Below are 26,985 nucleotides of genomic sequence, written 5' to 3'. Positions count from 1 at the left end.
ATAGAGATCCCCCTGCTCTAAGGCCATAAACGCCGAGTATAGGCCTATATTTTGCAGCCCTTCACCGGCAATGGTGACGTCTCCATATGAGTGAAATATTCTCGAGAGGGACGTTAAACAATATTCAATCAATCAACCTAAACTTTGAATGTTCAAAATATCAAGCCGTTTTGTCTAAAATGTCTAAGATATTATTTTAAAAGACCTGTTCAACTTCTACATACAATATCCAAAATATCAAACTTCCAAAACAGACCTAGACAGTGGGGTTACTTGATTTTATTTTTTCAGTATGGTAAGTATGGTGCGCTATAACAGTAAGAAAATAAACCACATTGCATGAGGGATATTTCGATCCGATCTTACTCTGTAACTCTAGACATTGGAGTCAAACGGTCGGAGGAGTAAATAGGTAATCGGGTCTGAGACTAGACCATATTTCCCCGCACTATCGATCAATATTTGCTAAATAACCACAGTTTCGGAATCTATCAATTTTGAATTAAAAACATATTTGTACTAAATGAATGACTGCGTATTTTCTTACATACCGGGGATGTTGACTTTCAATTAACATATATAGAAATAAGAGAAACATCAAGAGTTGCATAATTGTAAAATGTGTTTACATGTACAACCTTGGGAATCTGCATGTGAATAAATCTCTGTTTGGATTATATGGTAAACACCAGAATAACACAAGGATGCTCGAAAGCTTGTTGTGCATAAGGTGGTGTGAGGGGGGATATTTGGTTGGATGAAAACCGTAGATAACCTATATGTCGAAGCGGGCACTCAACATACATGTCCCTGTCCCCTCCCACTGCAACTGCCAATCACAGGAATCCAATGTACCTGTACCCTCCCACTGCATCTGCCAATCACAGGAATCCAATGTACCTGTACCCTCCCACTGCAACTGCCAATCACAGGAATCCAATGTACCTGTACCCTCCCTCTGCATCTGCCAATCACAGGAATACATGTCCCTGTACCCTCCCACTGCAACTGCCAATCACAGGAATACATGTTCCTGTACCCTCCCACTGCATCTGCTAATAAAAGGAATCCAATGTACTTGTACCCTCCCTCTGCAACTACCAATCATAGGAATCCAATGTAGCTGTACCCTCCCACTGCAACTGCCAATCACAGGAATACATGTCCCTGTACCCTCCCACTGCATCTGCCAATCAAAGGAATACATGTCCCTCTACCCTCCCACTGAAACTGCCAATCAAAGGAATACATGTCCCTGTACCCTCCCACTGCAACTGCCAATCACAGGAATCCAACGTACCTGTACCATCCCACTGCATCTGCCAATCAAAGGAATTGAGCCTCGCGTTGTGTGTTTTTTTGTTTTGTTTTTTACCTCAACGAACTAAATATTACAAGAATTTGGTGGCTTCCATGTAGAGATTATTATTACGAGTGCCAGAGATTATTATTACGAATGTCAGAGATTATTATTACGAGTGTCAGAGATTATTATTACAAGTGTCAGAGATTATTATTACGGGTGTCAGAGATTATTATTACGAGTGTCAGAGATTATCATTACGAGTGTCAGAGATTATTATTACGAGTGTCAGAGATTATTATTACGGGTGTCAGAGATTATTATTACGAGTGTCAGAGATTATTATTACGAGTGTCAGAGATTATTATTACGAGTGTCAGAGATTTTTATTACGAGTGTCAGAGATTATTATTACGAGTGTCAGAGATTATTATTACAAGTGTCAGAGATTATTATTACAAGTGTCAGAGATAATTATTACGAGTGTCAGAGATTATTATTACAAGTGTCAGAGATTATTATTACGAGTGTCAGATATTATTATTACAAGTGTATGCTAACACTTCTATATGTATAGGCGTAATGATATGTTTTAGAACAGGAATTTTAACTTACACCTACATATTAAGGTATATATCTTCCCTATTTATTACAACATTGTTATATAATGATTAATGATGTAACAATAAAGCAAATACGAAAATGCTATTTTAGACACAACTATTTTACATGTTATGAACCTACTAATTATTTATTATTCGTATTTATGTATTGATTACAATGAAAACTTTGTCCTAAGTAGATTCTCTTCCAGGTATCCATCTTTGGTCAGGCTGTCTCCATCCGTCGATCTGATGTTGTAGTTTTTGCAAAGGCACATGCATAATTATCTGGTGGCTAGTAGAAATCTCTACTTTCATATTTTGTTCCACAGTTAACCAATATTGTTTAAAACAGATTGAATTATTGAGTATGGGTTGGAAGGATGGACGCAATATTTAAGAAATAATAACCATTTTAAACTTCACTGGGCTATGAATTGGGGCGGTGACGTGATCAAATCCTGTGAAGCTAGCGCTCGATCGCGTACTGCCCCACTTCATAACCCGTGAAGTTTTAGAAATGGTAATTCATTGCAATGTACAAATGTGTGCATTTCAAACGTACACACACCGGTAAACGCGTTATCGGCTATACGGTTGTTATCGGACATTCGGTTCAATGATGTTGTATATTTGGGAAACATAGGGTACATATCCTTTCAAAATATTACACTAACCACCCGCAGTCGCCGCCGCGAGGTTACCCAGAAACAAAGGGAGAGTTCTGAATGTAAATGAGGTACTGTTTCGTGACTGAGGATTTCTGCTATCATTCCGTTTCAGGATCAGGATTTCTGCTTGTACTGTATGTACATGTATCAAGTTATGAATCTGAGATGACCGGTTGGGACGAAGTAATTGGAAGGGGGTGCCTAATTCAAAGTTGACAAGATTGAGGAACTTTCAGATAATGGCGGGCTGTGTTGGGTTGGGGGTTTTTTTGTACGTGTTTAACCCTCGATGTACAGGCACGTAGTCTACTTGCCAATACGCAAGTAGACAACTATGTTCACATAATTTGCTAGCGAGAGAGGGAAGGAGGCATCTATCGTTAAAGGAGCGTGGACACGATTTGAGCTGGACACCTTCAAATTTTATTTTTATATTTCTAATGGTCAGCAAAAAATTGTGAATGTCAGATTTCGAGGTAAATGGGAAATACAGCGCTCGCAATTCTTTGTTATGTAAACAAGGCTCGCGTCATGTTTTTGTTTACATAGGCTAAATACATGTATACAAGTAAAAGTTTCGTGTAAAGCAGATTGTTTTCAATTTACAAGTTAATTCGGAACACAATTAAATAATTACTAATGTTTGGCACATCTCAGTTTGTTATAAACTCTCTCTCAAACTCTCTCTCTCTCTCTCTCTCTCTCTCTCTCTCTCTCTCTCTCTATATATATATATATATATATATATACATGTATATATATATATATATATATATATTATATGTATGTAAACAAAAACATGGCAAGAAATTGTGAGTACTGTATCTCACTTGTAACTCAACAACTGATACTCAAATTTCAGTTAACCATTATAAATGCTTTAGTTAAGCTTTGTAATCAATAAAATGGAAAAATAAAATTTTAAATCTTTGGCTCAAATTGCGTCCATGCCCCTTTAAAGTATCAGTGCCTCAAAAATAAATTTTCGTTCAATAGTTCCGATTTATAATTTAATCAACATCATTCTATCAAATTCAAAGTCCTTACTGAACTCGAAATCATCAACATCATTTCGAATATCAATTTAATGTACATCATTTACATGTATGTGCATTAATCTCGGTTGAGATTCGGCTCGGCTGAATATTTGGACTGACGCCTTCACCGAATCTTGGAGCAGTCCTTCATAATTCATGTCTGGAAATTAAATTTCAGCTTCGGCCAGTTCTAGCAATTAAAGTGCACTTAGGTGATACTACTGTTCACTTCAGATAAGTGAGTTGACTGTTAAGCTAACTCTCTATCCCTATTAATGCTGTATTACTTACCGTTTAGATATAAAAAAAAAAAAAAAAAAAAAAATAAAAAATCCCAAAATGAAAACAGGCACTACATTTTCCATTCAAATGAAGATCTCCATAGCACAATATTTTATCTCCTGGAATTGAAGAGTTCCTATAGTCTGCTTTATCTAGTTACTGATACATCGTATCTCTACACACCTACTTGCATTTCGCTAATTCAAAAAACAAACTATAGGAACTCTTCAATTATGGGAGATAAAATATTGCGCCATAGAAGTCTTCATTTGAACGGAAAAATTAGTGATGGTTTATTTTATAGAATTTACATATTTAGACGGTAAGTAATATAGCATTAATAGTGATATAGAGTTAGTTTAACAGTCAAATCACTTATTTGAAGCGAACAGCAGTGTCACCTAAGTGCACATTAATTTCTACAACCGGCTGAACTAAAAGTAAATTTCCAGACATGAATTATAAAGGACAGCTCCGAGATTCGGTGAAGGCGTCAGTCCAAATATTCAGCCAAGCCGAATCTCAGCCGAGATTAGTATGTGCATATAGTAGAAGAATTTATGATATTCTTTGTTATCAGTAATATTTATATATCAGTCGAAAACAACGAAAGGCAACCCAAGTACACACGGTAGGCATGATAAAACACTTTTAAAATACTTTTGTGCATTCTTTTTGTTTTGGAAATTGACAAAACACCCCGTTTTTATACACAAAAATAGGCGATTTTATTGGTAAAACCCAGGAGCTTCCGGAATCCCCTCCTGGGCTTTGCCCTGGACCCCCACACCCCTTGCCGTACTTTGCTGTACACTTCATTTTCTTTCTGGCTACGAATATACAATCAAACGGAATATTTTTCGATGGTACAAATTTTACCGAATATAAACGGGGGGAAATAACTATCTTTGTAAAGACAAATCTAGATCCAGTAGTCAAGTGCCTGTATACACAAAGTAACAATAATTTAAATCCGTATGTACGGAATTTTTACTCTGAACAGCTGCTGAATGGAAACAAATACGCTCTCTGTTAAATGAATTTATAGGGATTTTAAATACATTGGGCATTAATTTAGATATCTGCTTCATGTGAAATACAATATCAAGGCAACAGTATCAAAACTGAACCAGAGAGAACACAAAGGAGCACTACATATTTTGCACAGTTTATTTCACCAATAAACAGCCATCAGGAAGTTGATGAAATAGTCGATGAAAGCATGATTTGACAATGTGGAAATATAAAAGTGTCCAAGGTTTCGGTTTTCTAAAGTGTTGTAATATTTTTTCCTATTCATCTAAACACCTTTAGGTCTTCGCTAAATGGTCATCAATTATAAAACATGATTAGTGGTAGAGACTAAGTCCAGCAATACTACATGTACGAATACATTTAACCTTCAGTTATTGTCTATAAAAGGATCTATGGCTGACGACATGACTACTTCTTCCTGTACATTTTGCCTGTCATTGTAGCTTTGGCGGTAACGGCTTCAATTGTCTGGAGAGAAAAAAGAAGATACAGAAAAATCATGGCGGCGGTAGCTTTTTATCGTTTTTTAAGGTAGCTCATTACACAATTTTTTTTTTTTTTTATCTAAAGCACCTTTTATGAACCATGATTTCACCATCGAAAGAGTGATACAAGCTCTCAATTATTTTATATGATTTTTTTTAAAGATTTATCCCGGAATGATAAAAAATAAGATACTCGAGAGTCCAAATTAGATACTCTAGAGTCCAAATGTCGCTGTGATTTGATGCATAATATGAATATCTAATAATAGACGCATAAACTACTCAGGTAGACGTTCTAATTTTTTAAATAAAAAATATGTATGAAAATTGAAAACGTTATTTGCTGATATTTTTTAAATTTACGGATAAAATCTCCAAAGAACATGTCAATTAGAAAAAATATATATCAGAGAAATACATTAATTGCATTAATATGGATTTTAAAAACAATCAGAAATGGAAACATACAATGTAAGACACACATTCTAATGGATTTAATTTACCACATCGTATGCACAGCTTCTTAGCTCAGAAAACTTACCACATCCATAACGTCCCCACTGACTTTTCTGGTGATTACGAATTCTCGGTTTTTGCCATCTTCAAAATTTGTTCTTTCGTTTTCTTTTATTTCACAGTCGCTAACCACCGTGAATACTGTCTAGGAAAAATGGATTTGATAATGTATATGTACAGTGAATTATTTTCAAACGCATTGATTCATAAATACAACAAACGCATTCTCTCAATCCGTTAACCAATCTTCCATTCTTTTATGGATTTAAAATGCTCTTCCAAATAATCAAATATTGACTTTTTAATCAATTCTTAACGTACAACATATCGTTATGAAAATGATCGATCAAAACTACCTTCACATCGGAACCATCCGGGCCTTTTCCATCGAATTCTTCCCCAGCCGTGATGTTATATGTCATGGGTTTGTCAGGGTAGAGTGACGTGACGTACGTCAGAGTCACCTTTTTGCCGTCCACGGCGTATGTTGCGGTGGATGTTGCACCTTTGTATTTTTCCGTAAATGCACCCAATCCTACAGTAAAATAAATCTGAATGTCACAAATATATACTATACAGCATGTCAATATCCGATCAGCACGTCACTAGAACAAATATATAAGGCGCCACAGGTCCTACAACGTTAGTGTTCACAAGCCTTACGTGTAACGTACTCGTCTGTGTCTTGCGTGATCACTTGTGTAACGAAATAATGGTCGTGTTAAAATAATTCGTTTTGGTATTGTTATTATTTTGAGAATGCTAAAGTAAAATTATCACTATGTCGAATATTTAATAAGAAATTGTGATAAATGAACTGAAAGTCTGTTAATGCTATGATGGTTATTGCTTTCTGCGTATTGTGCATTTAAAGGATAGCATGTATAGCTACGTAATGATAGAAACGTAAAGGCCCACTGACTACATGCATGAGTATGTGGGTTATCCCACAATTTCTACCAGGGGTGGATCCAGGAATTGCTGTTACGGGGGTCGTCACTTTATGAGGCAGTCACGAGTGGGTCCAGGGCGAAGCCCTGGTGGAGATCCAGGGGGCGAAGCCCCCCGAAACTCCTGGGTTTTACAGATTTTATGGGGCTTGAAATATTTCTCCTATTTAGTCATTTGTACTATTTTCCATCATTTTAATAAGTTGAAATTAATAAAATTACCCAAATTTTAAAGGTTTTTTCGAAAAAATTAAGTTCTCCCAATAATGTAATTCAAGCTTTTAGAGAATTTGTGATGCAAATATATCTACTACCGTTCTCTTCTACGATATTTCAGCTAAAAAATCATATAGGCATGACTGCATTCATTACCGCTTATCTCCGAAAACTGCAACAATACATGATCCTACACTTCGATTTTCCGATTTATACCACGAAGTGCTTTGTACTGATACCGCACGGAATTAAAAAAAATTAAATTAGTTATGTTGAAAATTTTTAAGTCTCATTATTTTATTATCGTAATAAATAAATACAATGTTTATCATTAAAAAAATCATGAAAATATTGCTTTGTTAACAAAATGAAATTTTGAATATTGAAGACGCTGTGCGCTATTTTTAGCTACTAAAAATTCCAAAGCTATTCGTACGTTTATAAACTTTACATTACGTCAGAAGATATCAACCAAGACATCCCGAAGGGCAAAAATATTTTCGACGGTGAATTTTGAAACAGTATTTGCAGTATGGAACAGATCCACCAGAATCGTTTTTGCTCATGGTATGACATTATGATAATAATGAAACATGACTTAGGTATGTCACGCCAAATTCACAAAAATGAGCTTAAGGTAACTCCATACTCGCAGTTTTATCTGATACAAGTTTGAAAAATGTATTTATTTCCATTCATTAGAGTTAAAACTAACAATTTATCAAATAAAATACATATGTCATCACACTTTTTAAGATACGAGACGTACATAAACAGAATCATCTATCACCGTCAGAAAATTGCAATTTTCCTTAAACAGCGTTATCAAAATTTCATACAAACTGGTTATGACGATATAGTAGCATTCATAACAATTTCATGAAACTGTATCTTCACAAAAATATACAAAATATCTGTAAAAATAAAGGAAATCTATCGCATAATAGACTTGATAAAGAAATCAATAGAAACAGAGTTATTGCCCTTGGATTCAATATTTCAAAACGTATCATTGATTATTCATTCTATAATTTAGACTTTTGAAATAGTTTATTTTTAACAAGATTTTTTACAATAACTATCGGGAAAGACTCCAACAAAATGTATGTTCCTATTACGCATAAATGCAAAGAAATCATTGATTTTGCAAAATCTGATGACATCACAGGAGGGTGGAATTACTTTAACATAGTTTCACAGTTGATAAACTAGGTTTATCGACTGTAAACTATAGTTTACAGACCGTAAACTATAGTTAACGACGTTAATCTATATTTCACATCTGTAAACCATAGCTAACAGATAATCTATGTTTCACAAGCGTAAACTATAATTAACAATGAAAACAATCATTAGCGATTGCAAAACATAGTTTATCTGATAAATACGGTTTCACGATTGTAAACTACGGTTTACAAGTCTGATAAATATAGTATCACAATTTGTGAAACTAGGATTAACAATTGTGAACTATAGTTAACGAATGTAAATTATAGTTTACAAATGTGAATCTGTATTTATCAGCAAAATTTATTGTTAACGTTTATTTAAAGACAGATAAACTTGGATTAGCATTTGTAAACTATAGTTTACAACCGTTAAATATAGTTTTACGGATGAAAACTATAGTTAACGAATCGTTAACTATAGTTTACAGTTCGTAAATTATAGTTTACAGTCGATAAACCTAGTTTATCAACTGTGAAACTATGTTTAGCTCATTTTTGTGAATTTGGCGTGCCATACTTAGGCATTCTACCACTAATAAAGGGTATTTGCTATTTTCAGCGGGTAAATAATAGATTTGTAAGTTTATTTTCTGAATATAGAAAATACCGCTTTGTTAAATGAAATATGAACACAGAATTGAAATTATGAAAGTGTTGTCACCTTGTCAAATTTAAAAAAAAAAAAAACTACACAGTAACCTATGCTTTTTAGTTCTGTGATTTACTAAAGATATTATTCATTTATTGAAGACCATTTTACTGATATATAGGCTTTCCCAAGCTTCATTTCTTTATCAATCATCATTAATGGCAGTTACAAAATCTGCTTCATCTTGCCTAATTACATTACACTTGAAAAAATGCGTGATTTAAAGCAAAAATCACCAGAATCTTGTTTTAACATGTCAGGAACGGGAGGTAATTGAAAAAAATCGCCACTTCCAACTATCTGAATTCCTCCAAAGTAATTATAATTTTAGCGAACTTTTCTACACACATTTTCAAGTTGAGAAAATAGTTTGGCGGACAGCATGGAAATTTTATCGACAACTAAAACATCTGTGTTTTGAATATTTTTTTTTTTTTTTTTTTTTTTTTTGTACTTTTCGAAATGTTCATCAGTTTGTATTTTATTTACAAGTTCACAGTCAGCGTATCGGCCATCACCGATGCCTGACCACGAGTACGTAGTTGTCCCTCAGATGTTAAGAGATGTCACACCAGTGGTCCCCGTTAAAACTACCTGTTTACCTGTTGATTTTAATACGTCAGTTTCGAGATACGAACTCTTCTGTAAAGGAGGTGCATTTAGTGGAACTTTGAATGCCTAAGTGGGACAGAGTGGATATACAGCCAACGAGAAAGACGATGAAATGTATTAAAAGCGGCTTCTCTTTAAATATGTAAATGTGGGAAATACTAAATACTATCGAAAGAAATGTTTTACCGAAGTGGAAACATACAATGTCATATTTGCAAGAAATGTCTTGGATATGGTACTTATGACCAGCGCAACAACGTGATAGGATAAGAATTCTATGTATTTAATTACTCTCTAAATATCTATCTCTTACTTAGTTTGTGTATCAGTCGAATTCGGGTTTTCAAACAGCGTATGAGAAACTTACTGAGTACATTCACTTACGCTATGATGAATATCTGCCCCACTCCCGCGTGTAAACAAATTCTTTCGCGCCTTACTATGTACGAGAGTTCTCCAAAGGGAAATAACTCGGACGTATCTCGAAACCGGCGTATTCATGTCTTATTCTTTCAATGATGAAGCTCTTCCCTCTACCACTCTGGCCTAAGATAAGTACGTTATGTCCTTTGATTGTAAGGTCTAGCTCCTTTTTCTGTTTGTCATTGATGTTAACCATGCTTTTACTTCTTGCTATAAATTTATAAATCCCAAGATTTCCCTACGTAATTTTAGAAGAGCGTGACAGCCTATCAAAATCGCGCTTTTATTTCGTGTGGTGTCAGTACAAATCATTTCTTGTATGTTTTCTTTTTCAAAAGATCAGAAAAATGTTTCAAAATTGTATATTAAAAAGTAAAAGAAATGATTAAGAATTGAACAGGCTGATCTACGCGAGTTATCACTCTTGCGCTAGGTCGTCTAATAAGAAAAAAAATAAAATACCGAGCTTTATAAATACACTTTAAAATTGTTTGTGTGTGTTTTATATTGGAGACATGCTTAATCAGAAAATCATATTAGTTTGATGTATATAGCCCACATTTTTGTAGGTCTTCTGTAAGTCTGCCGTACATGTACGTCTTCAATTAGGTATGCCCCTTCGTGGTATAAATCGGAAAATCGAGGTGTAGGGTCATGTATTGTTCCAGTTTTCGGAGATAAGCGGTAATGAATGCAGTCATGCCATATATGATTTTTTAGCTGAAATATCTTAGAAGAGAACGGTTGTAAATATATTTGCATCGCAAATTCCCTGAAAGCTCAAAAGGCCGACATTCTCAGGGGATGCCATTCGGTGTCATTTGAAGCTACGTACCTTGTGTTATTATTAGTATGTACAGACGTCATAACTTATATACAGAAACAAGTGCCTGTGTGTACATAGTATAGAAAGTATTTTTTCATGCAGACATGTTTCAGGTGGTTTTTGAATTAGTATAATTCAATGCAAAAATTGTAGTTATTTTCGTTTAAACTTTGCGAATTCATGCTAGATTCTATCTTTTTTAAATGAACATAATATACCTCACTTTGAAATATTTCAAAATATTATTTTTTGACAAATCAACACTGACCTATAGCTTCCATAAAGGGTCCAAAAGTCTCATCCTGTCCCTTATCTTCCCATGTTCCGTTAAACTGAGACATTCTGCAGAAATATGGGGACTCGTGCTACACTGACAGGCAACGACAAATACAAGTGAGGTAACCGATTGACGACGCGGATATTTAAAGGCTTGAGAGATTTACGTTTTCATTGGTCGAACTGTGTTTGCTTTTTATTTGAAAGGAGAGCCACCACCAGCTTTCTACAGTGTGAATGACTGGAAAAATTTCGAAACAGATATATTCGTCAGACGTCCCATTTCCATGAGACATGTCATATTCGCCGGAGTCCCAACTTGGGGTATTAAAACTCTAACTAATGATAAATGGTTTAGCTTAGCACTGTCATTAAATCTATAGATATCAACTTTTGTTATGCGACTAATACATGTGTATGCTATATCTCTTGGTGGACGCCAAACTGTAACTAGAAAATACTCAGGCTTGTATTTGTTAACATGAACGCTCAGAATTGTTCTTGGGTAGCTCTGCAAGCTGATAAAAAATAACAACACAGGGGTAAATGCAATTGACAACTTTTTTAAACAGAAACTGTCAAAAAGCGCAGAAAATATAAGGACCAGATTTTTAAAATATTTTTTCTTTGTTTAGTTTACTCCATCAAATTACAGTGTATCGTTTCAGCTATTTTTTCTTTCTTTCTTTTATTGTATTTCAATATTTATATAACAAGTTTGATTGTTTGTTTTACGTCCCGTCGAGAATTTTTCACTCATATTGAGACGTCACCAGCTGTAGGTGAAATACCACAAATTTAGACCTACATGCATGCTTAGCGCTCGGGGCCGTAGCAGTGATGATTCTTTAACGTGCCAATGCCTGCCACGACACAGGGCCTCAGGTTTTAAGGTCATCTCCGAAAGACCCGTGATTCCGAGCGTTTGATGAAGGAGCAACCACAACTTATGTCAATGTATACAAGTAAAAGTTTCGTGTAAAGCACATTATTTTCAATTTACAAGTTAATACGGAACACAATTAAATAGTTACTAATGTTTGGCACATTTCAGTTTGTTATAAACATGCTATTTACTCTATTGAACTCTCTCTCTCTCTCTCTCTCTCTCTCTCTCTCTCTCTCTCTCTATATATATATATATATATATATATATATATATATTATATGTATGTAAACAAAAACATTGCAAGAAATTATGAGTACTGTATCTCACTTGTAACTCAACAACTGATGCTCAAATTTTAGTTAACCATTATAAATGCTTTAGTTTTGCTTTGTAATCAATTAAATGGAAAAATAAAATTCTTAATCTTCGGCTCAAATTGTGTCCATGCCCATTTAAATTATCAGTGCCTCAAAAATAAATTTTCGTTCAATAGTTCCGATTTATTATTTAATCAACACCATTCTATCAAATTCAAACTCCTTACTGCACTCGAAATCATCAACATCATTTCGAATATCATTTTAATGTACATCATTTACATGTAAGTGCATATAGTAGAAGAATTTATGATATTCTTTGTTATCAGTAATGTTTATATATCAGTCAAAAACAACGAAAGTCAGCCCAAGTACACACGGTAGGCATGATAAAACACTTTAAAAAATACTTTTGTGCATTTGTGCATTCTTTTTGCTTTGGAAATTGACAAAACACCCCGTTTTTATCCACAAAAATAGGTGATTTCATTAGTAAGACCCAGGAGCTTCCGGGATCCCCACCAGGGCTTTGCCCTGGACCCCAACACCCCTTGCCATACACTTCATTTTCTTTCTGGCTACGAATATACAATCAAACGGAATATTTTTCGATGGTACAAATTTTACCGAATATAAACGGGGGAAAATAACTATCTTTGTAAAGACAAATCTAGATCCAGTGGTCAAGTGTCTGTATACACAAAGTAACAATAATTTAAATCCGTATGTACGGAATGTTTAAATACCCTGAATGGAAACAAACACGCTCTCTGTTAAATGATTTTGAAGGGATTTTAAATACATTGGGCATTAACCTAGATATCTCCTTCATGTGAAATACAATATCAAGGCAACATTATCAAAATTGAACCAGAGAGAAAACAAAGGAGCACTACATATTTTGCACACAGTTTATTTCACCAATACACAGCCATCAGGAAGTTGATGAAATTGTCGATGAAAGCATGATTTGACAATGTGGAAATATAAAAGTGTCCAAGGTTTCGGTTTTCTAAAGTGTTGTAATATTTTTTCCTATTCATCTAAACATCTTTAGGTCTTCGCTAAATGGTCATCAATTATAAATCATGATTAGTGGTAGAGACTAAGTCCAGCAATACTAAGAATAAATTTAACCTTCAGTAATTGTCTATAAAAGAATCTATGGCTGACGACATGATTACTTCTTTCTGTACATTTTGCTTGTCATTTTAGCTTTGGAGGTAACGGCTTCAATTGTCTGGAAAAAAAAAGAAGATACAGAAAAAGTATGCCGACGGTAGCTTTTTATCGTTTTTTAAGGTAGCTCATTACACTAAAAAAAAATTATCTAAAGTACCTTTTATGAAGCATAATTTCACCATCGAAAGAGTGATACAAGTTCTCAATTATTTTATATGATTTTTTTTAAAAGATTTATCCCGGAATGATAAACAAATAAGATACTCGAGAGTCCAAATTAGATACTCTAGAGTCCAAATGTCGCTGTGATTTGATGCATAATATGAATATCTAATAATAGACGCATAAACTACTCAGATAGACGTTCTAATTTTTTAAATAAAAAATATGTATGAAAATTGAAAACGTTATTTGCTAATATTTTCTAAATTTACGGATAAAATCTTCAAAGAACATGTCAATTAGAAAAAAAGATATATCAGAGAAATATATTAATTGCATTAATATGAACCTTTATAAAAATCAGAAAACGGAAACATAAGACACACATTCTAATGGGTTTAATTTACCACTTCGTATACACAGCTTCTTAGCTCAGAAAACTTACCACATCCATAACGTCCCCACTGACTTTTCTGGTGATTACGAATTCTCGGTTTTTGCCATCTTCAAAATTTGTTCTTTCGTTTTCTTTTATTTCACAGTCGCTAACCATCGTGAATACTGTCTAGGAAAAATGGATTTGATAATGTACATGTACAGTGAATTATTTTCAAACGCATTGATTCATAAATACAACAAACGCATTCTCTCAATCCGTTAACCAATCTTCCATTCTTTTATGGATTTAAAATGCTCTTCCAAATAATCAAATATTGACTTTTTAATCAATTCTTAACGTACAACATATGGTTACGAAAATGATCGATCAAAACTACCTTCACATCGGAACCATCCGGGCCTTTTCCATCGAATTCTTCCCCAGCCGTGATGTTATATGTCATGGGTTTGTCAGGGTAGAGGGACGAGACGTACGTCAGAGTCACCTTTTTGCCGTCCACGGCGTATGTTGCGGTGGATGTTGCACCCTTGTATTTTTCCGTAAATGCACCCAATCCTACAGCAAAGTACATCTGAATGTCACAAATATATACTATACAGCATGTCAATATCCGATCAGCACGTCACTAGAACAAATATATACTATACAGCATGTCAATATCCGATCAGCACGTCACTAGAACAAATATATAAGGGGCCACAGGTCCTACAACATTAGTGTTCACAAGCCTAACGTGTAACGTACTCGTCTGTGTCTTGCGTGATCACTTGTGTAACGAAATAATGGTCGTGTTAAAATAATTCGTTTTGGTATTGTTATTATTTTGAGAATACTAAAGTAAAGGTATCACTATGTCGAATATCTAATAAGAAATTGTGATAAATGAACTGAAAGTCTGTTAATGCTATGATGAATATTACTTTCTGCGTACGGATATCATGTATAGCTACGTAATGATAAAAACGTAAAGACCTACTGACTACATGCATGAGTATGTGGGTTTTCCCACAATTTCTACTAACCAAATTTGTACATACTATCTAATACTACATTTTACATCACACCACATCTTTTAATGTCATTCTTAATAAATTAATGTAAAATATGATTACTTTCAAACTTTTGTATAATTTGCACTATCAGTTACGAAAACGGCATGTCAACCCGAAACATTACAAACCCTATCTCCGCTTCCTTCAATACCCGCAATGTGTTTGACCTGTGTATATATATATATGATCAGCAAACACTAATGTTCATGATCGTTCATGTGCCACATAGCTTTATCGTGCAGATCGTTCTTTCATCATGAATGCTGTAACCGTGATCTACATCGCATAGAAAGTCTTCTTTTTTTTTTCATGCAGACATGTTTCAGGTGGTTTTTGAATTAGTATAATTCAATGCAAAAATTGTAGTTATTTTCGTTTAAACTTTGCGAATTCATGCTAAATTCTTTTTTAAATGAACATTTAAAATATTATTTTTGGCAAAGCAACACTGACCTATAGCTTCCATAAAGGGTCCAAAGGTCTCATCCTGTCCCTTATCTTCCCATGTTCCGTTAAACTGAGACATTCTGCAGAAATATGGGGACTCGTGCTACACTGACAGGCAACGTGAAATACAAGTGAGGGAACCGATAGACGATGCGGATATTTAAGGACTTGCAAGATGTACGTTTTCATTGGTCGAACTGTGTTTGCTTTTTATTTGAAAGGAGATCCACCACCAGCTATGTACAGTGTGAATGACTGGAAAAATTTCGAAACAGATATATTCGTCAGACGTCCCATTTCCATGAGACATGTCATATTCGCCGGAGTCCCAACTTGGGGTATTAAAACTCTAACTAATGATAAATGGTTTAGCTTAGCACTGTCATTAAATCTATAGATATTAACTTTTGTTATGCGACATAGAATATCTGCTATATTTCTTGGTGGACGCCAAACTGTAATTAGAAAGTACTCAGACTTGTATTTGTTAACGTGAACGCTCAAAATTGTTCTTGGGTAGCTCTGCGGGCTGATAAAAAGAAATAACAACACAGGAGTAAATGCAATTGACAACTTTTTTTTAAAAACAGAAACTGTCTAAAAGCGCAGAAAATATAAGAACCAGATTTAGATATTTTTTCTGTGTAAAATTTACTCCATCAAACTACAATGAATCGTTTCAGCTAATTTTTTCTTTCTTGCTTTTATTGTATTTCAATATATATATAACAAGTTCTGACGTACAATATTTTGTAAATCGTACTATCAAGTAGTGATATTTGATTGATTGATTGATTGTTTTACGTCACTCATATTGAGACGTCACCAGCTCTAGATGAAGTACCAACATGTATGCTTAGCGCTCAGGGCCATAACAGTGGTGATTCTTTAACGAGTCAACACCTTCCACGACACGGGGCCTAAGTTTGTAAGGTCATGTTCGAAAGACCTGTGATTCTCACTTCTAAATTCCGAGCGTTTGATGAAGGAGCAACCACACCTTATGTTAATGTCTTAAGTTTGACGCAGACATGGCATGAACAGGGCTCGAACTCCCCGGTTACGAAGCGGTGTATATTGTCTGTTTCATAATAAGCATTGTGCCTGTTATATTCTTATTTTACTGTATATAGTCTGTTTCATAATAAGCATATATATATAGGATCTCCCATGGTTTGTAGTTGGATGTGACGAGTTGTGTGTTTTCTACCCCCTAGCCCTTTTTATCACATATCTTAGGTAGCAGGGGGACAGTTTCGCACTATAGGCCAAAAGATGGAAATACCCCAGATTTGAAGTGATATTACATGTGTAAAAATGTATACAATAATTTTAGGATGCATGTCAAATGTAGCTGAGTGCTTAGTAAAAATGTTGATATACAACATATAGGTGTCACCATGATTCCTAGCATATAGATGGGTGCAAATACGAAACTAAGACACGTGGTCAGTTGCTGAAGAAATTCCGGTGAAAACATGCAGGGTCTAGCAAAAGGTCTGTAGCTGTGAGGGAAGGTGGATGGCCCCATATGAGAGGTAGATTTTTGAGAAGGGCAGATAGGGTTCTTGATTGTGCACAGTGTCTAAATCCCCATGTTTGGTACTGTGATGGTGTGGGGGTGGTGCGGATTAGCCCAAATGAGGGAAAATCAAAGCAAAAACGGGGAACCTGCTCAGAGCATGTTTTGTGCACCAACACCAGTATTTATAGATGACATGTAATTTAGGGTCATAATTTATTAACTACACTAATATGAAATACAAGTATTGACATAAAAAGGAAATATGATTTTTCATGAGTCTGTCATAATCTGACTTTGGTGTATACCCCCTATCCACATGTTTCAAAACCAAAGAAACTGTTCCCTGTCACCTTATCCTAACAGACCATTAAATTGGCATCTCCAAATTATTTCGCTTTGTTTACCTCAACCCAAACCACATTCGTAACGTTAATAGTACGCCGCTACAAAGAGTTCGGTGGGAAATATAAATAAAATTGAATTTTGACTGTCACAATGTTTAATTCATAAATTTAAAGATAATTTTTAATAGAGAAAAACATTTGCTTTTCAGAACGATTTACTTTGAAATCGTGTGATCATTTATGAATATGTTAGCGGTTTTTTTTTTTTTTTTTTTATTGTTTATATATATTCAAATATTTATTCTTTTTTTAAATTTGTAGTCGCACACATGTGTGAATGTTGACGATGAATTTCCCACCATGTATATCATCATTCAGAGAATTTTTATTTTTTCTTGTATCATGGAGGGTGGTAGAGCTTTCATTGTTAGATGTGCTTGTGTTTCTTACATTTGTATATCAAAAAGTGATGGGATCGTTTTGTGTCCAGTTGAATGTGGCGTACCTCGGGTTCATTTGGTGCATGGAGTTGGAAAATTGATATCCACTAGATAAAGGGGTAAATATGTGAAAAAAGATCTTAATGTGTTCGCTTCTTCGTGTGACCTATCGGGTTTTTAACACTTAGAAATATTCATATTACACAGTACATCATTCAGTTCTGACAAGGGGGTGGGGTGGGGTGGGGTGGTGGCGTTCAATAGAACCGTTTCTTTTTCTTTTTTTTTTTTTTTTTTGAATTTCAAGAAAAACGATTCCAGTTCATATCACCTAATACTTATTTTTTCAATGTATTTTTGTTTCCTTGATCATTGTGAATATTTTACGATCGATACAAAACATGATCAGGGGTTGTATGCCGAGCTGTAGGCTGTTTCGCTTTTTCGAGACGATAACTAGACTACACAATGAAAATAACAGGCCCTGTTCCCTCCATCTTAACTAATTACTTCGCATATAAATTCATTGTTTTCAAATTTTGAAGAAATTAACAACACCTGTGCCACTTCCATAAATTTTTACAATTTTTGGGGGAATTCTGTCACCCAGATCCAGTTCCTATGCACATTACGTCACGCGGCGTAGGAACACCTACTGTGGGATACGAACAATATCGTATGAGTGATATCCACTGGATAAAGGGGTGAATATGTGATAAAAACAATATTGCATTATCATAAATGGTACTGGACATCTGCAGATTATGTTCCCTTGTTGTATTCCCTAAAGAACTTTTAGAATGAATCAATGAAAATACGGGCATCTCCTCTGCTTTACAAGTGGGAGGTGTCTCAATGATAAAACATGTTTCTAGAAACTATTCGATTCGGAGTTAATCCAGATTTTTGATACCATATTTTTTTTCACTTTTAATCACTCGTTAATCATGCGTGAATGAATTAACTAAGTAATATAAAGACCCTCTTTTGGATAATTTACCGATACTAAACTAACCTATGCCTGAACTAATTAGTAGATCTGTCTGAAACATTGGAGTTTTAATTTTTATAATGAAAACAAATTTTGCATTGATTGTATATGTCTCATTATAAATTACTTCATTGCATTTGAATTTTGTCAATTTGATTCAAAAAGTACAAACCATCTAAAAATTGGTCGGTATGTTTTTATGTGTATTTAAAAGATAATTAATCTTGTTAGCGCATACATCGAAACTGTGCTATTCTTTGATTAACTACATGTACCCTTAAAATGACAAGTACCCGGTGAAATAATTCAGAATTGCATATAGCAAATTGCACCATTCAGAAAGGTTGAATGCTATCCACTTACATCGCTTTTACTTATATAGATTTCAAAATACTAAAAAAATTACATAACCTGTCCTTGAATTGATGGAAAATCATAATTGCCTATCTTTGGGTGAATGCCTGACCTTATTTGGTCAATGGATTATAATTGTGTGTGTTCTCAGTAAATAATGTTGTACTGCTAGCTTGAAATTTCAGTCGATTTGTCAATATTTAACCTATTGCGGTCAAAATGAAAAATAGGACACAACACCTCTATTGACTTTCGAAAACTGACCCCCGATGTTTGCATATAGGTCCTACAGTTTCATAATTAACATATAAAAGTTCTCTATTTAATCTATGGACATTAGAAAACACCGCTGTTTTCAGATCGTAGAATTCGCCATATTCAATCAGAAGTGTATTACAAATAGAATGTGCAAAGAGAAATGACATAACTGCATGTACAGGGTGTTTCGTATTATTTTGAGCTGACGATGAAGTGTAAAGACGAAGTTATGCGAAGGATTTCGGTCTTTGATTAATAGCTATAGTTTCCTTTCGTTTCCATAACTTTTATCTAATAATTTAGTTTTTTATCTAATAGTTTCCTCTTCTGTTTTTTTTTTTTTTTTCCTGCGTTTTTATTACTATTATTATCAATATCATCAATTTTTACTATTTGCACTCATGGGCTTCCGTACTTGTCAGCAGTCTTCTGCAGGGTGAATTACTAGTACTCTGAGTAAATCAGAATGAGTTGTAATATAAAGTTTTATCTCTTGAGACGTCTGAATTGCCGACACTAAAGGGTCGGATGAGTCACCGCGTTATTGATTTGTTCCATTTATAACAGACATGGCTGTTACATGTCTATATAAGGGGATATTTCACAGGTTCTGTCCAAATATAGTGACTTAAATATAACTTTAAAAATGGATCTTTATAATGATAATGATATAGGCAGATTAAGCCCAAATAAAGACACCTTGTAACGAACAGGGGCGTATATACATGTAGCTCCGGGGCACATAACAAATGATCAATAGAAGTGTAGGCATCAAGCGGCAAGGGGACTGGAGACCGTTTAAGGTTCCCAGCGGGTCCAGGGCAGGACCCTGATCCCCTCCCGAAAACGGATTAAAACATTCTGAAATGACCTAAGATGGGCGATTTATTTTCATATCGATTCAGACTTGATGGAACGGTTTATTCCCGTTCTTTTAAAAATTTCAAATGAAAATTAATATTGAAGCCAGGATACAGAAAAATTTTGATATGCATGAACAATATTTAAACTTTATTTTTGTTGGGGCCCTGTATACCTAGATGTTAGCAGTGGCGGGTTTAGGGGGAGGGGGGTTCGGAACACACACCCCACCCTCGCTCTTTCTTTTTTTTTTTTTTTACCACACCCGAACCTATAAAGGATGTGGTGACTATAAATGAAAGGAAGAAGGAACAAGAACTTCAGTCGAAAATGAATGAAATTGCACCATTTTAAATGGGGTTAACTTTAAATGGGGTTAACCCCTCCCATGCCCACCCCCTTCGGCCCTCAACACCCCCCCCCCCCCCCCCCCACACACACACACACAGTAAGGTCTTAGTTGATTATGTCGAAACATATGCATTCAGAGAGGCTTTCGAATTTTTACAGTATATACAGTTGTACATCAAGAAATGGTCGAAAAAATCCTTCATTTTGTCTTTTAACACTCCATGTGTATACACCGTACATATACCATTCTCGGTCAGGTGTCCTCAGAAAGTTCATATCAACATGCGTACGTGTATCGCCATTATCTGCTAATGAGTTGAATAAGACGGTTAATTTCCATTAAATCATTCAATCTCTCATGGAACCATTCAGAATTCAGATGTGAGAAAAGTGGTGAATCACAAAGCCTTCTACCTGGTGTCGATTTTGATCAGTGTTTCAACGTTCTCTTGGCTCTGGTTACAACTAACGACCCAGAAATATAAACCCGATGGTAAATCATCAACTTGTGTATTTCAGAATCTGTTAAATTCAATGGAGGAATTTAAAGAAAACACTCAACGACTGGTACTAGTTGTCCTCACAGTGTCAATGAATGAGAGAAATCTGACCTTAATGTAGACACTAGCCTCGTCTACCACCTGTACAGTAGTATGAGTACAAACTATGTACACCCCTGTAACCACGTTAATGTAGACACTAGCCTCGTCTACCACCTGTACAGTAGTATGAGTACAAACTATGTACACCCCTGTAACCACGTTGTAAACGTTCGTAGTACGTTAAGTATTGTTATAAAGATAATTAGCTACAACCCTCGCAAGCCCAGGGAACTTAATCAGATTCGTGTGATGCATATCGGAATTATTCTGTTCCCCGATGAATTTCAAGCTGAAAAGTCCTATACGTAACCGCAGTGTCTAGGCTTGAGAAGCTTCCTATATATACAACCCCACAAGGGCTAAACAGTCCATGTGACCATATCTCCTATTTTAGCTATGTCCAGCATCAATGTTCCTCTAAGATTTGTAGGTGATTTTTTAAACCAAAGTTCGATTTTCAATATCTAGAAAAAAAATTCAGAAGTAAGTTTTAAACTGACATGTCCTGATGTTTTTGGTTGAAACCCATTTTGAAAAAAGGGGTGTACCAGTGGCGTAGCTTCCATTGAGGCAACCGAGGCAGCTGCCTCGGTAAAAAAAAACAAAAAACAACACCTTTTACGTTGTTAAAATGTCGATAGCTTCTGGGGGGCTCAGCCCCCCAGACCCCCTGCCTCGGTAATATTTGAACCCAAGCTACGCCTATGTGTACTAAAACTATTTTTCCTGCAGCCGTTATCAAGGGAAACTGTGACTTTTCTTTTAGTAAGAATGTTCTAATTAAGCAAAGGAGAGGATGCCATCCCCGGCATCTGATCACATCCTCTTCTACATTGTTCATCAGCTAATCAGAGAGAAATGTGCAACATGTTCTAATGAGAGAAAGGACTTATAACAGGTACGCCACAACTCCAATATCAATATTCGATAAGAAATGTGTTTTACACGCTCCTTATCATAACGGGATGGTAGTGCTTGGAAAACTTCATTATCGTTTATGGCTAATTAGACAGAGTGCAAAGAAAATTTTCAAGTTGTAATGCAGCAAAAACCGACAGTGGCGTCTTTGGTCCGAAGTTTTAAAGAGACATTTGCACATGTAATTTTCATGGCTGACCAAACAACCGAGTCTGTATTTTAGTGTTTTAAACTTGCACAATTCATTTTACTGGTAAAAGAATGTTTTAACTTTATGGCACGCACTCTCCGATTTTCGTGCCCCTTGATATGTAAAATATGATTAAAAGCAGAGTTTCTTTGATTTGAGCATATTTTGTTGTCTTTTTGTTATAACAAAAGGATTGAGCACAAGTTCTTAAAACCTATAACGCCCTCTCCTAGAGCTTCTTTAAGATATGCGCGATGACATTTCTATTTGTTGACTGCTTGCTCAATTGTAATTCATACTTTAAATCCATACTGTAAATATTGTCTCATATTAAAGCATGAGTGGACAGTTCCTGTTAAGAATGAACATTGTTGATGTTGTTGACACGATAAAGTACTTGATGCTTCATTTCATTTCTCCCTGAATGCTGATTACTTGTAAACAAGTTGCATGTAACCACAGTGGCTAAGCCCGATTTGGGCCCGGACTCAATGATACCATAAATATAGATAGTATCATAAAGACCGGGCTCAAAACGGGCTTAGTTCCTGTGCATGTACCCTTCACTGTTCATGTAGCAAAATATCATGAATTTGATATGCACAACGTCAAAAATATGCGTCGACCTCAACCATATTTAGACGTGTTAATTATAATATGTCAGTGTTGCATATATACATCGTATTTACATACATGTAGTTTTGGTCGATGTGTGATACTCAAGGGTGCTATTTGCAAAATTCCTTGAAAAATTGATTTCTCCCCCTAAAAAGTTAAATGTTTATGATGTCATATTTGAAAATGGGTATCAGTTTTAAGACCAGTAAACCTTCATTTTCGTTCCGCAGTTTTTGGAACATGGCAATTGCCAGACGAAATTAAGAAGCGTTCAACATGCATGGCCGGATACGTATAAATGTACATGTATATCTAAATCTATCCATCGTTTGACACAGTACAGTACAGTAACTGCTATTCTGTAGTGTTTATTGAACATCACTAGTTGTGGGTAAAGTGTCACACGTGGCTCTCAGGGCCGCAACAGTGATGCTTCTTTATCACGCCAACACTTGCTGCAACATGGAAAAATTCATTTTTAAGGTTTCATTTGAAAGATCCATGACTCTCGCGCCTAAATGACGAGCGTTCGGTTAAAGAGCGGACACAATCTAGATATTTTACGTCTTAGGTCGGACGCAGCCAAAGTACAACCTGGGTTTAAACCTACAACTTCCAGTCACAAAACAAACGCTCCAATTGACCAACTTCTGGTCACAAAACAAACGCTCCAACTGATCAACTTCCGGTCACAAAACAAACGCTCCCACTGACCACGACTTCCTGTCACAAAACAACCGCTCCAACTGACCACGACTTCCGGTCACAAAACAAACGCTCCAACTGATGAATTTCCAGTTACAAAACAAACGCTCCCACTGACCACGACTTCCTGTCACAAAACAAACGCTCCAACTGACCACGACTTCCGGTCACAAAACAAACGCTCCAACTGATGAATTTCCAGTTACAAAACAAACGCTCCCACTGACCACGACTTCCGGTCACAAAACAAACGCTCCAACTGATCAATTTCCAGTTACAAAACAAACGTTCCAACTGACCACGACTTCCGGTCACAAAAACAAACGCTCCAACTGACCAACTTTCAGTCACAAAACAAACGGTCCAACTGACCACGACTTACGGTCACAAAACAAACGCGCCGACTGACCAACTTCCAGTCACAAAACAAACGCTCCAACTGACCAACTTCCAGTCACAAAACAAACGTTCCAACTGACCACGACTTCCGGTCACAAAACAAACGCTCCAACTGAGCAACTTCCAGTCACAAAACAAACGCTCCAACTGACCAACTTCCAGACACAAAACAAACGCTCCAACTGACCACGACTTCCGGTCACAAAACAAACGCTCCAACTGAGCAACTTCCAGTCACAAAACAAACGCTCCAACTGACCAACTTCCAGACACAAAACAAACGCTCCAACTGACCACGACTTCCGGTCACAAAACAAACGCTCCAACTGACCACGACTTCCGGTCACAAAACAAACGTTCCAACTGACCAACTTGGACCTGTCGATGTTATTGACATGATATATATCGTAAAAGGTGCCATTTTATATTTTGAAAAATTAAAAAAAGCATGTTTGGTCTCCTAATTTTTTAGCATATATACTTTTCAATACATATAAGGATTGCATTTGCATAATATACGTTATTTATCGTCGTATGATGCATGAACACGCACTATGTTCTGTTTATACATGTATGACTCACGGTCCATGACATTGTTCATTTTCAGCGGCATTCTGGCTGGTTCCTGTATCAAATATGACGGGACCAATAAGGCTGTAAAAGTCTATGCTATGGAACTAGTGGTTGTCTTTCTGAGTTCACTTCAAACTATTTAATGGACTGATTCTAGTGGTTGTCTTTCTTAGTTCACTTCAAACTATTTAATGGACTGATTAATGTGAACCCAATGACTATGAAACTAGTGGTTGTCTTTCTGAGTTCACTTCAAACTATTTAATGGACTGATTCTAGTGGTTGTCTTTCTTAGTTCACTTCAAACTATTTAATGGACTGATTAATGTGAACCCAATGACTATGGAACTAGTGGTTGTCTTTCTTAGTTCACTTCAAACTATTTAATGGTCTGATTCTAGTGGTTGTCTTTCTTAGTTCACTTTACTTCTTTCAGGAGAGACACATTGTTTTGTACTTTCCGTCCGTCTATCTGTCACAAAATCTTGTAAACGCTTCTCGTCCTATATGGATTATCCGATAGACTTGTAACTTTGTATAATGCGTAGATGTGCATATTGTAGGGACAGGATGATCCAATTATTTTCCTCTAAGTTATAGTGGATCTAAGAGGGGTGGAGGATGTAAATGAAATAGCTTGTGAACATTTCTCCTCCTATATAGCTTATCCGATAAATTTGAAACTTTGTACAATACTTCAATGCCATTTGCAGATGTGCATATTGTAGGGACAGGAGGATCCAATTCTTTTCCTTAAAGTTATAGTGAATCTGAGGGATGGAGGGTGTAAAATAGTTTGTGAACATTTCTCCTGTGTGGTTATGGGAGTTCATATTGTCTCTGTTCCTGCTGATGCTTTCTCCTCCGTACCATACAGTACATTAAGAGGAGGAGGTTTCATTTGGAGCAATTTGGTGATCTGGGGAGACATTTGTTTTTCATTAAAAAAAGCCGATCTCTAGTTTAATGGACTGTGATCTTGGGTCAAATATTAATGTGATGGGACGAACCCAAGGCGTTAATTATTTTATATAAATGAAAATAAATTGTCTTTAGCTCTCCCTATTAATTTCTTCATCGTCCAAGAGTAGAGGAATATTTTAGAACTTCGTGTACTGTATTTCCACTATATGCCTGCGGCTTCCTGCAGTGTCAGGGGTCATAAATTTCACAACCTTCATAAATATTCCAAGAAAAAAACCCAGTTGTTTAATTCAAAATATAAAACAGCAAGAAAGAAATTTCACTTAGCGAAGCGTATGGACAACTGTGATATAACTACCGAAAACAAAACGTTTTTTTTAAAAGTTGGTAAGTTAGAATTATAAGACAGTTCAGTTATGGATGAATCAATGAAGAAATATAGACACCACAGAGTCGTCCACTTCTGTTTCATACTTAGATATTTTATTGAAAGTAGATATAAACGGCAAACTGACAACTCAACTGTATAACAAACAGGAAGATTTCAGCTTCTCCGTCAAATTTCCATATTTATGTAGCAATATTCCATTACCACCTGCATATGGTGTTTATATCTCCCAACTGATTCGATACGCAAGAGCTTGTTCTGCGTATGGTCAGTTTTTAAATCGAGGTAAGCTACTGACAAACAAGTTGATGGTACAGGGGTTTCAACAGTCTCGATTGAAGTCAGCATTTCGCAAATTCTATGGTCGTTATAACGATCTAGTTCGACAATACAATCTATCATTGGGTCATATGCTGTCTGACGTGTTTCATACCGATTATTATGTCGTTTTTGGCACACTGATTTTGACTACGGATGACTCCGTTTACCTGGTCATGATATAGGGCTCACGGCGGGTGTGACCGGTCGACAGGGGATGCTTACTCCTCCTAGGCACCTGATCCCACCTCTGGTGTGTCTAGGGGTCCGTGTTTGCCCAACTTTCTATTTTGTATTGCTTATAAGAGTTATGAGATTGATCACTTTTCGTTATCCTCACCTTTCATAGAATGGATTTATTGAGTGGACTCAAGAACTTACGCACTATTAAAGACAAAAAATATTGAAACATTCTTAGTAATCCTAATAAGTCAAATAAATGTTCGATGGATATTGATGTGTTATATAATTTTTTCAAGTCACTAAATGAAAATATGATTATACAATTCAATTATATGAATGAAGAATTGGATTTTCCAATCACAAGAGATGAAATTGTCTAATAGATCAATAAGTTTAAAAACAAAAACAAAGCAGCTGGTTAGTTGTGACAATATTTTGAACGAACACATCAAAACAACAATGTATACTTTTCTACCATTATA

General features: G+C 35.5%; 2 protein-coding genes across 2 annotated transcripts; both read right to left on the bottom strand.

Annotated features, from left to right (window-relative positions):
* Window positions 1-5,047: 5,047 nt before the first annotated feature.
* LOC125683059 (uncharacterized) lies at window positions 5,048-11,268 on the bottom strand. The gene is made up of 4 exons (XM_048923774.2): window positions 11,105-11,268; window positions 6,288-6,466; window positions 5,957-6,076; window positions 5,048-5,398 (listed from the first exon to the last, which is right to left on the bottom strand). Exons 1-4 carry the CDS (start codon window positions 11,175-11,177, stop codon window positions 5,339-5,341), a joined length of 432 nt encoding a protein of 143 aa, XP_048779731.2. The 5' UTR covers window positions 11,178-11,268; the 3' UTR covers window positions 5,048-5,338.
* Window positions 11,269-13,215: 1,947 nt separating this feature from the next.
* Window positions 13,216-15,754, bottom strand: LOC130046261 (fatty acid-binding protein Fh15-like). The gene is made up of 4 exons (XM_048923772.2): window positions 15,568-15,754; window positions 14,439-14,617; window positions 14,108-14,227; window positions 13,216-13,558 (listed from the first exon to the last, which is right to left on the bottom strand). Exons 1-4 carry the CDS (start codon window positions 15,638-15,640, stop codon window positions 13,499-13,501), a joined length of 432 nt encoding a protein of 143 aa, XP_048779729.1. The 5' UTR covers window positions 15,641-15,754; the 3' UTR covers window positions 13,216-13,498.
* Between the last annotated feature and the right edge of the window lie 11,231 nt (window positions 15,755-26,985).

Source organism: Ostrea edulis, chromosome 6 (genome assembly GCF_947568905.1).
Source record: "Ostrea edulis chromosome 6, xbOstEdul1.1, whole genome shotgun sequence".
In the NCBI taxonomy this organism is placed as follows: domain Eukaryota; kingdom Metazoa; phylum Mollusca; class Bivalvia; order Ostreida; family Ostreidae; genus Ostrea; species Ostrea edulis.
This window is presented reverse-complemented; position numbering and strand designations above follow the sequence as displayed.

Bases quoted from the DNA above. Each gene is read 5' to 3' on its own strand.
- LOC125683059 (XM_048923774.2), bottom strand. From the start codon at position 11,177: ATGTCTCAGTTTAACGGAACATGGGAAGATAAGGGACAGGATGAGACT. The intron at 6,467-11,104 runs GTCAGTGTTGAT...ATTTTACTGTAG, and splicing joins ACCCTTTATGGAAGCTATAG to GATTGGGTGCATTTACGGAA. The intron at 6,077-6,287 runs GTAGTTTTGATC...CATTTTTCCTAG, and splicing joins CGGATGGTTCCGATGTGAAG to ACAGTATTCACGGTGGTTAG.
- LOC130046261 (XM_048923772.2), bottom strand. From the start codon at position 15,640: ATGTCTCAGTTTAACGGAACATGGGAAGATAAGGGACAGGATGAGACC. The intron at 14,618-15,567 runs GTCAGTGTTGCT...ACTTTGCTGTAG, and splicing joins ACCCTTTATGGAAGCTATAG to GATTGGGTGCATTTACGGAA. The intron at 14,228-14,438 runs GTAGTTTTGATC...CATTTTTCCTAG, and splicing joins CGGATGGTTCCGATGTGAAG to ACAGTATTCACGATGGTTAG.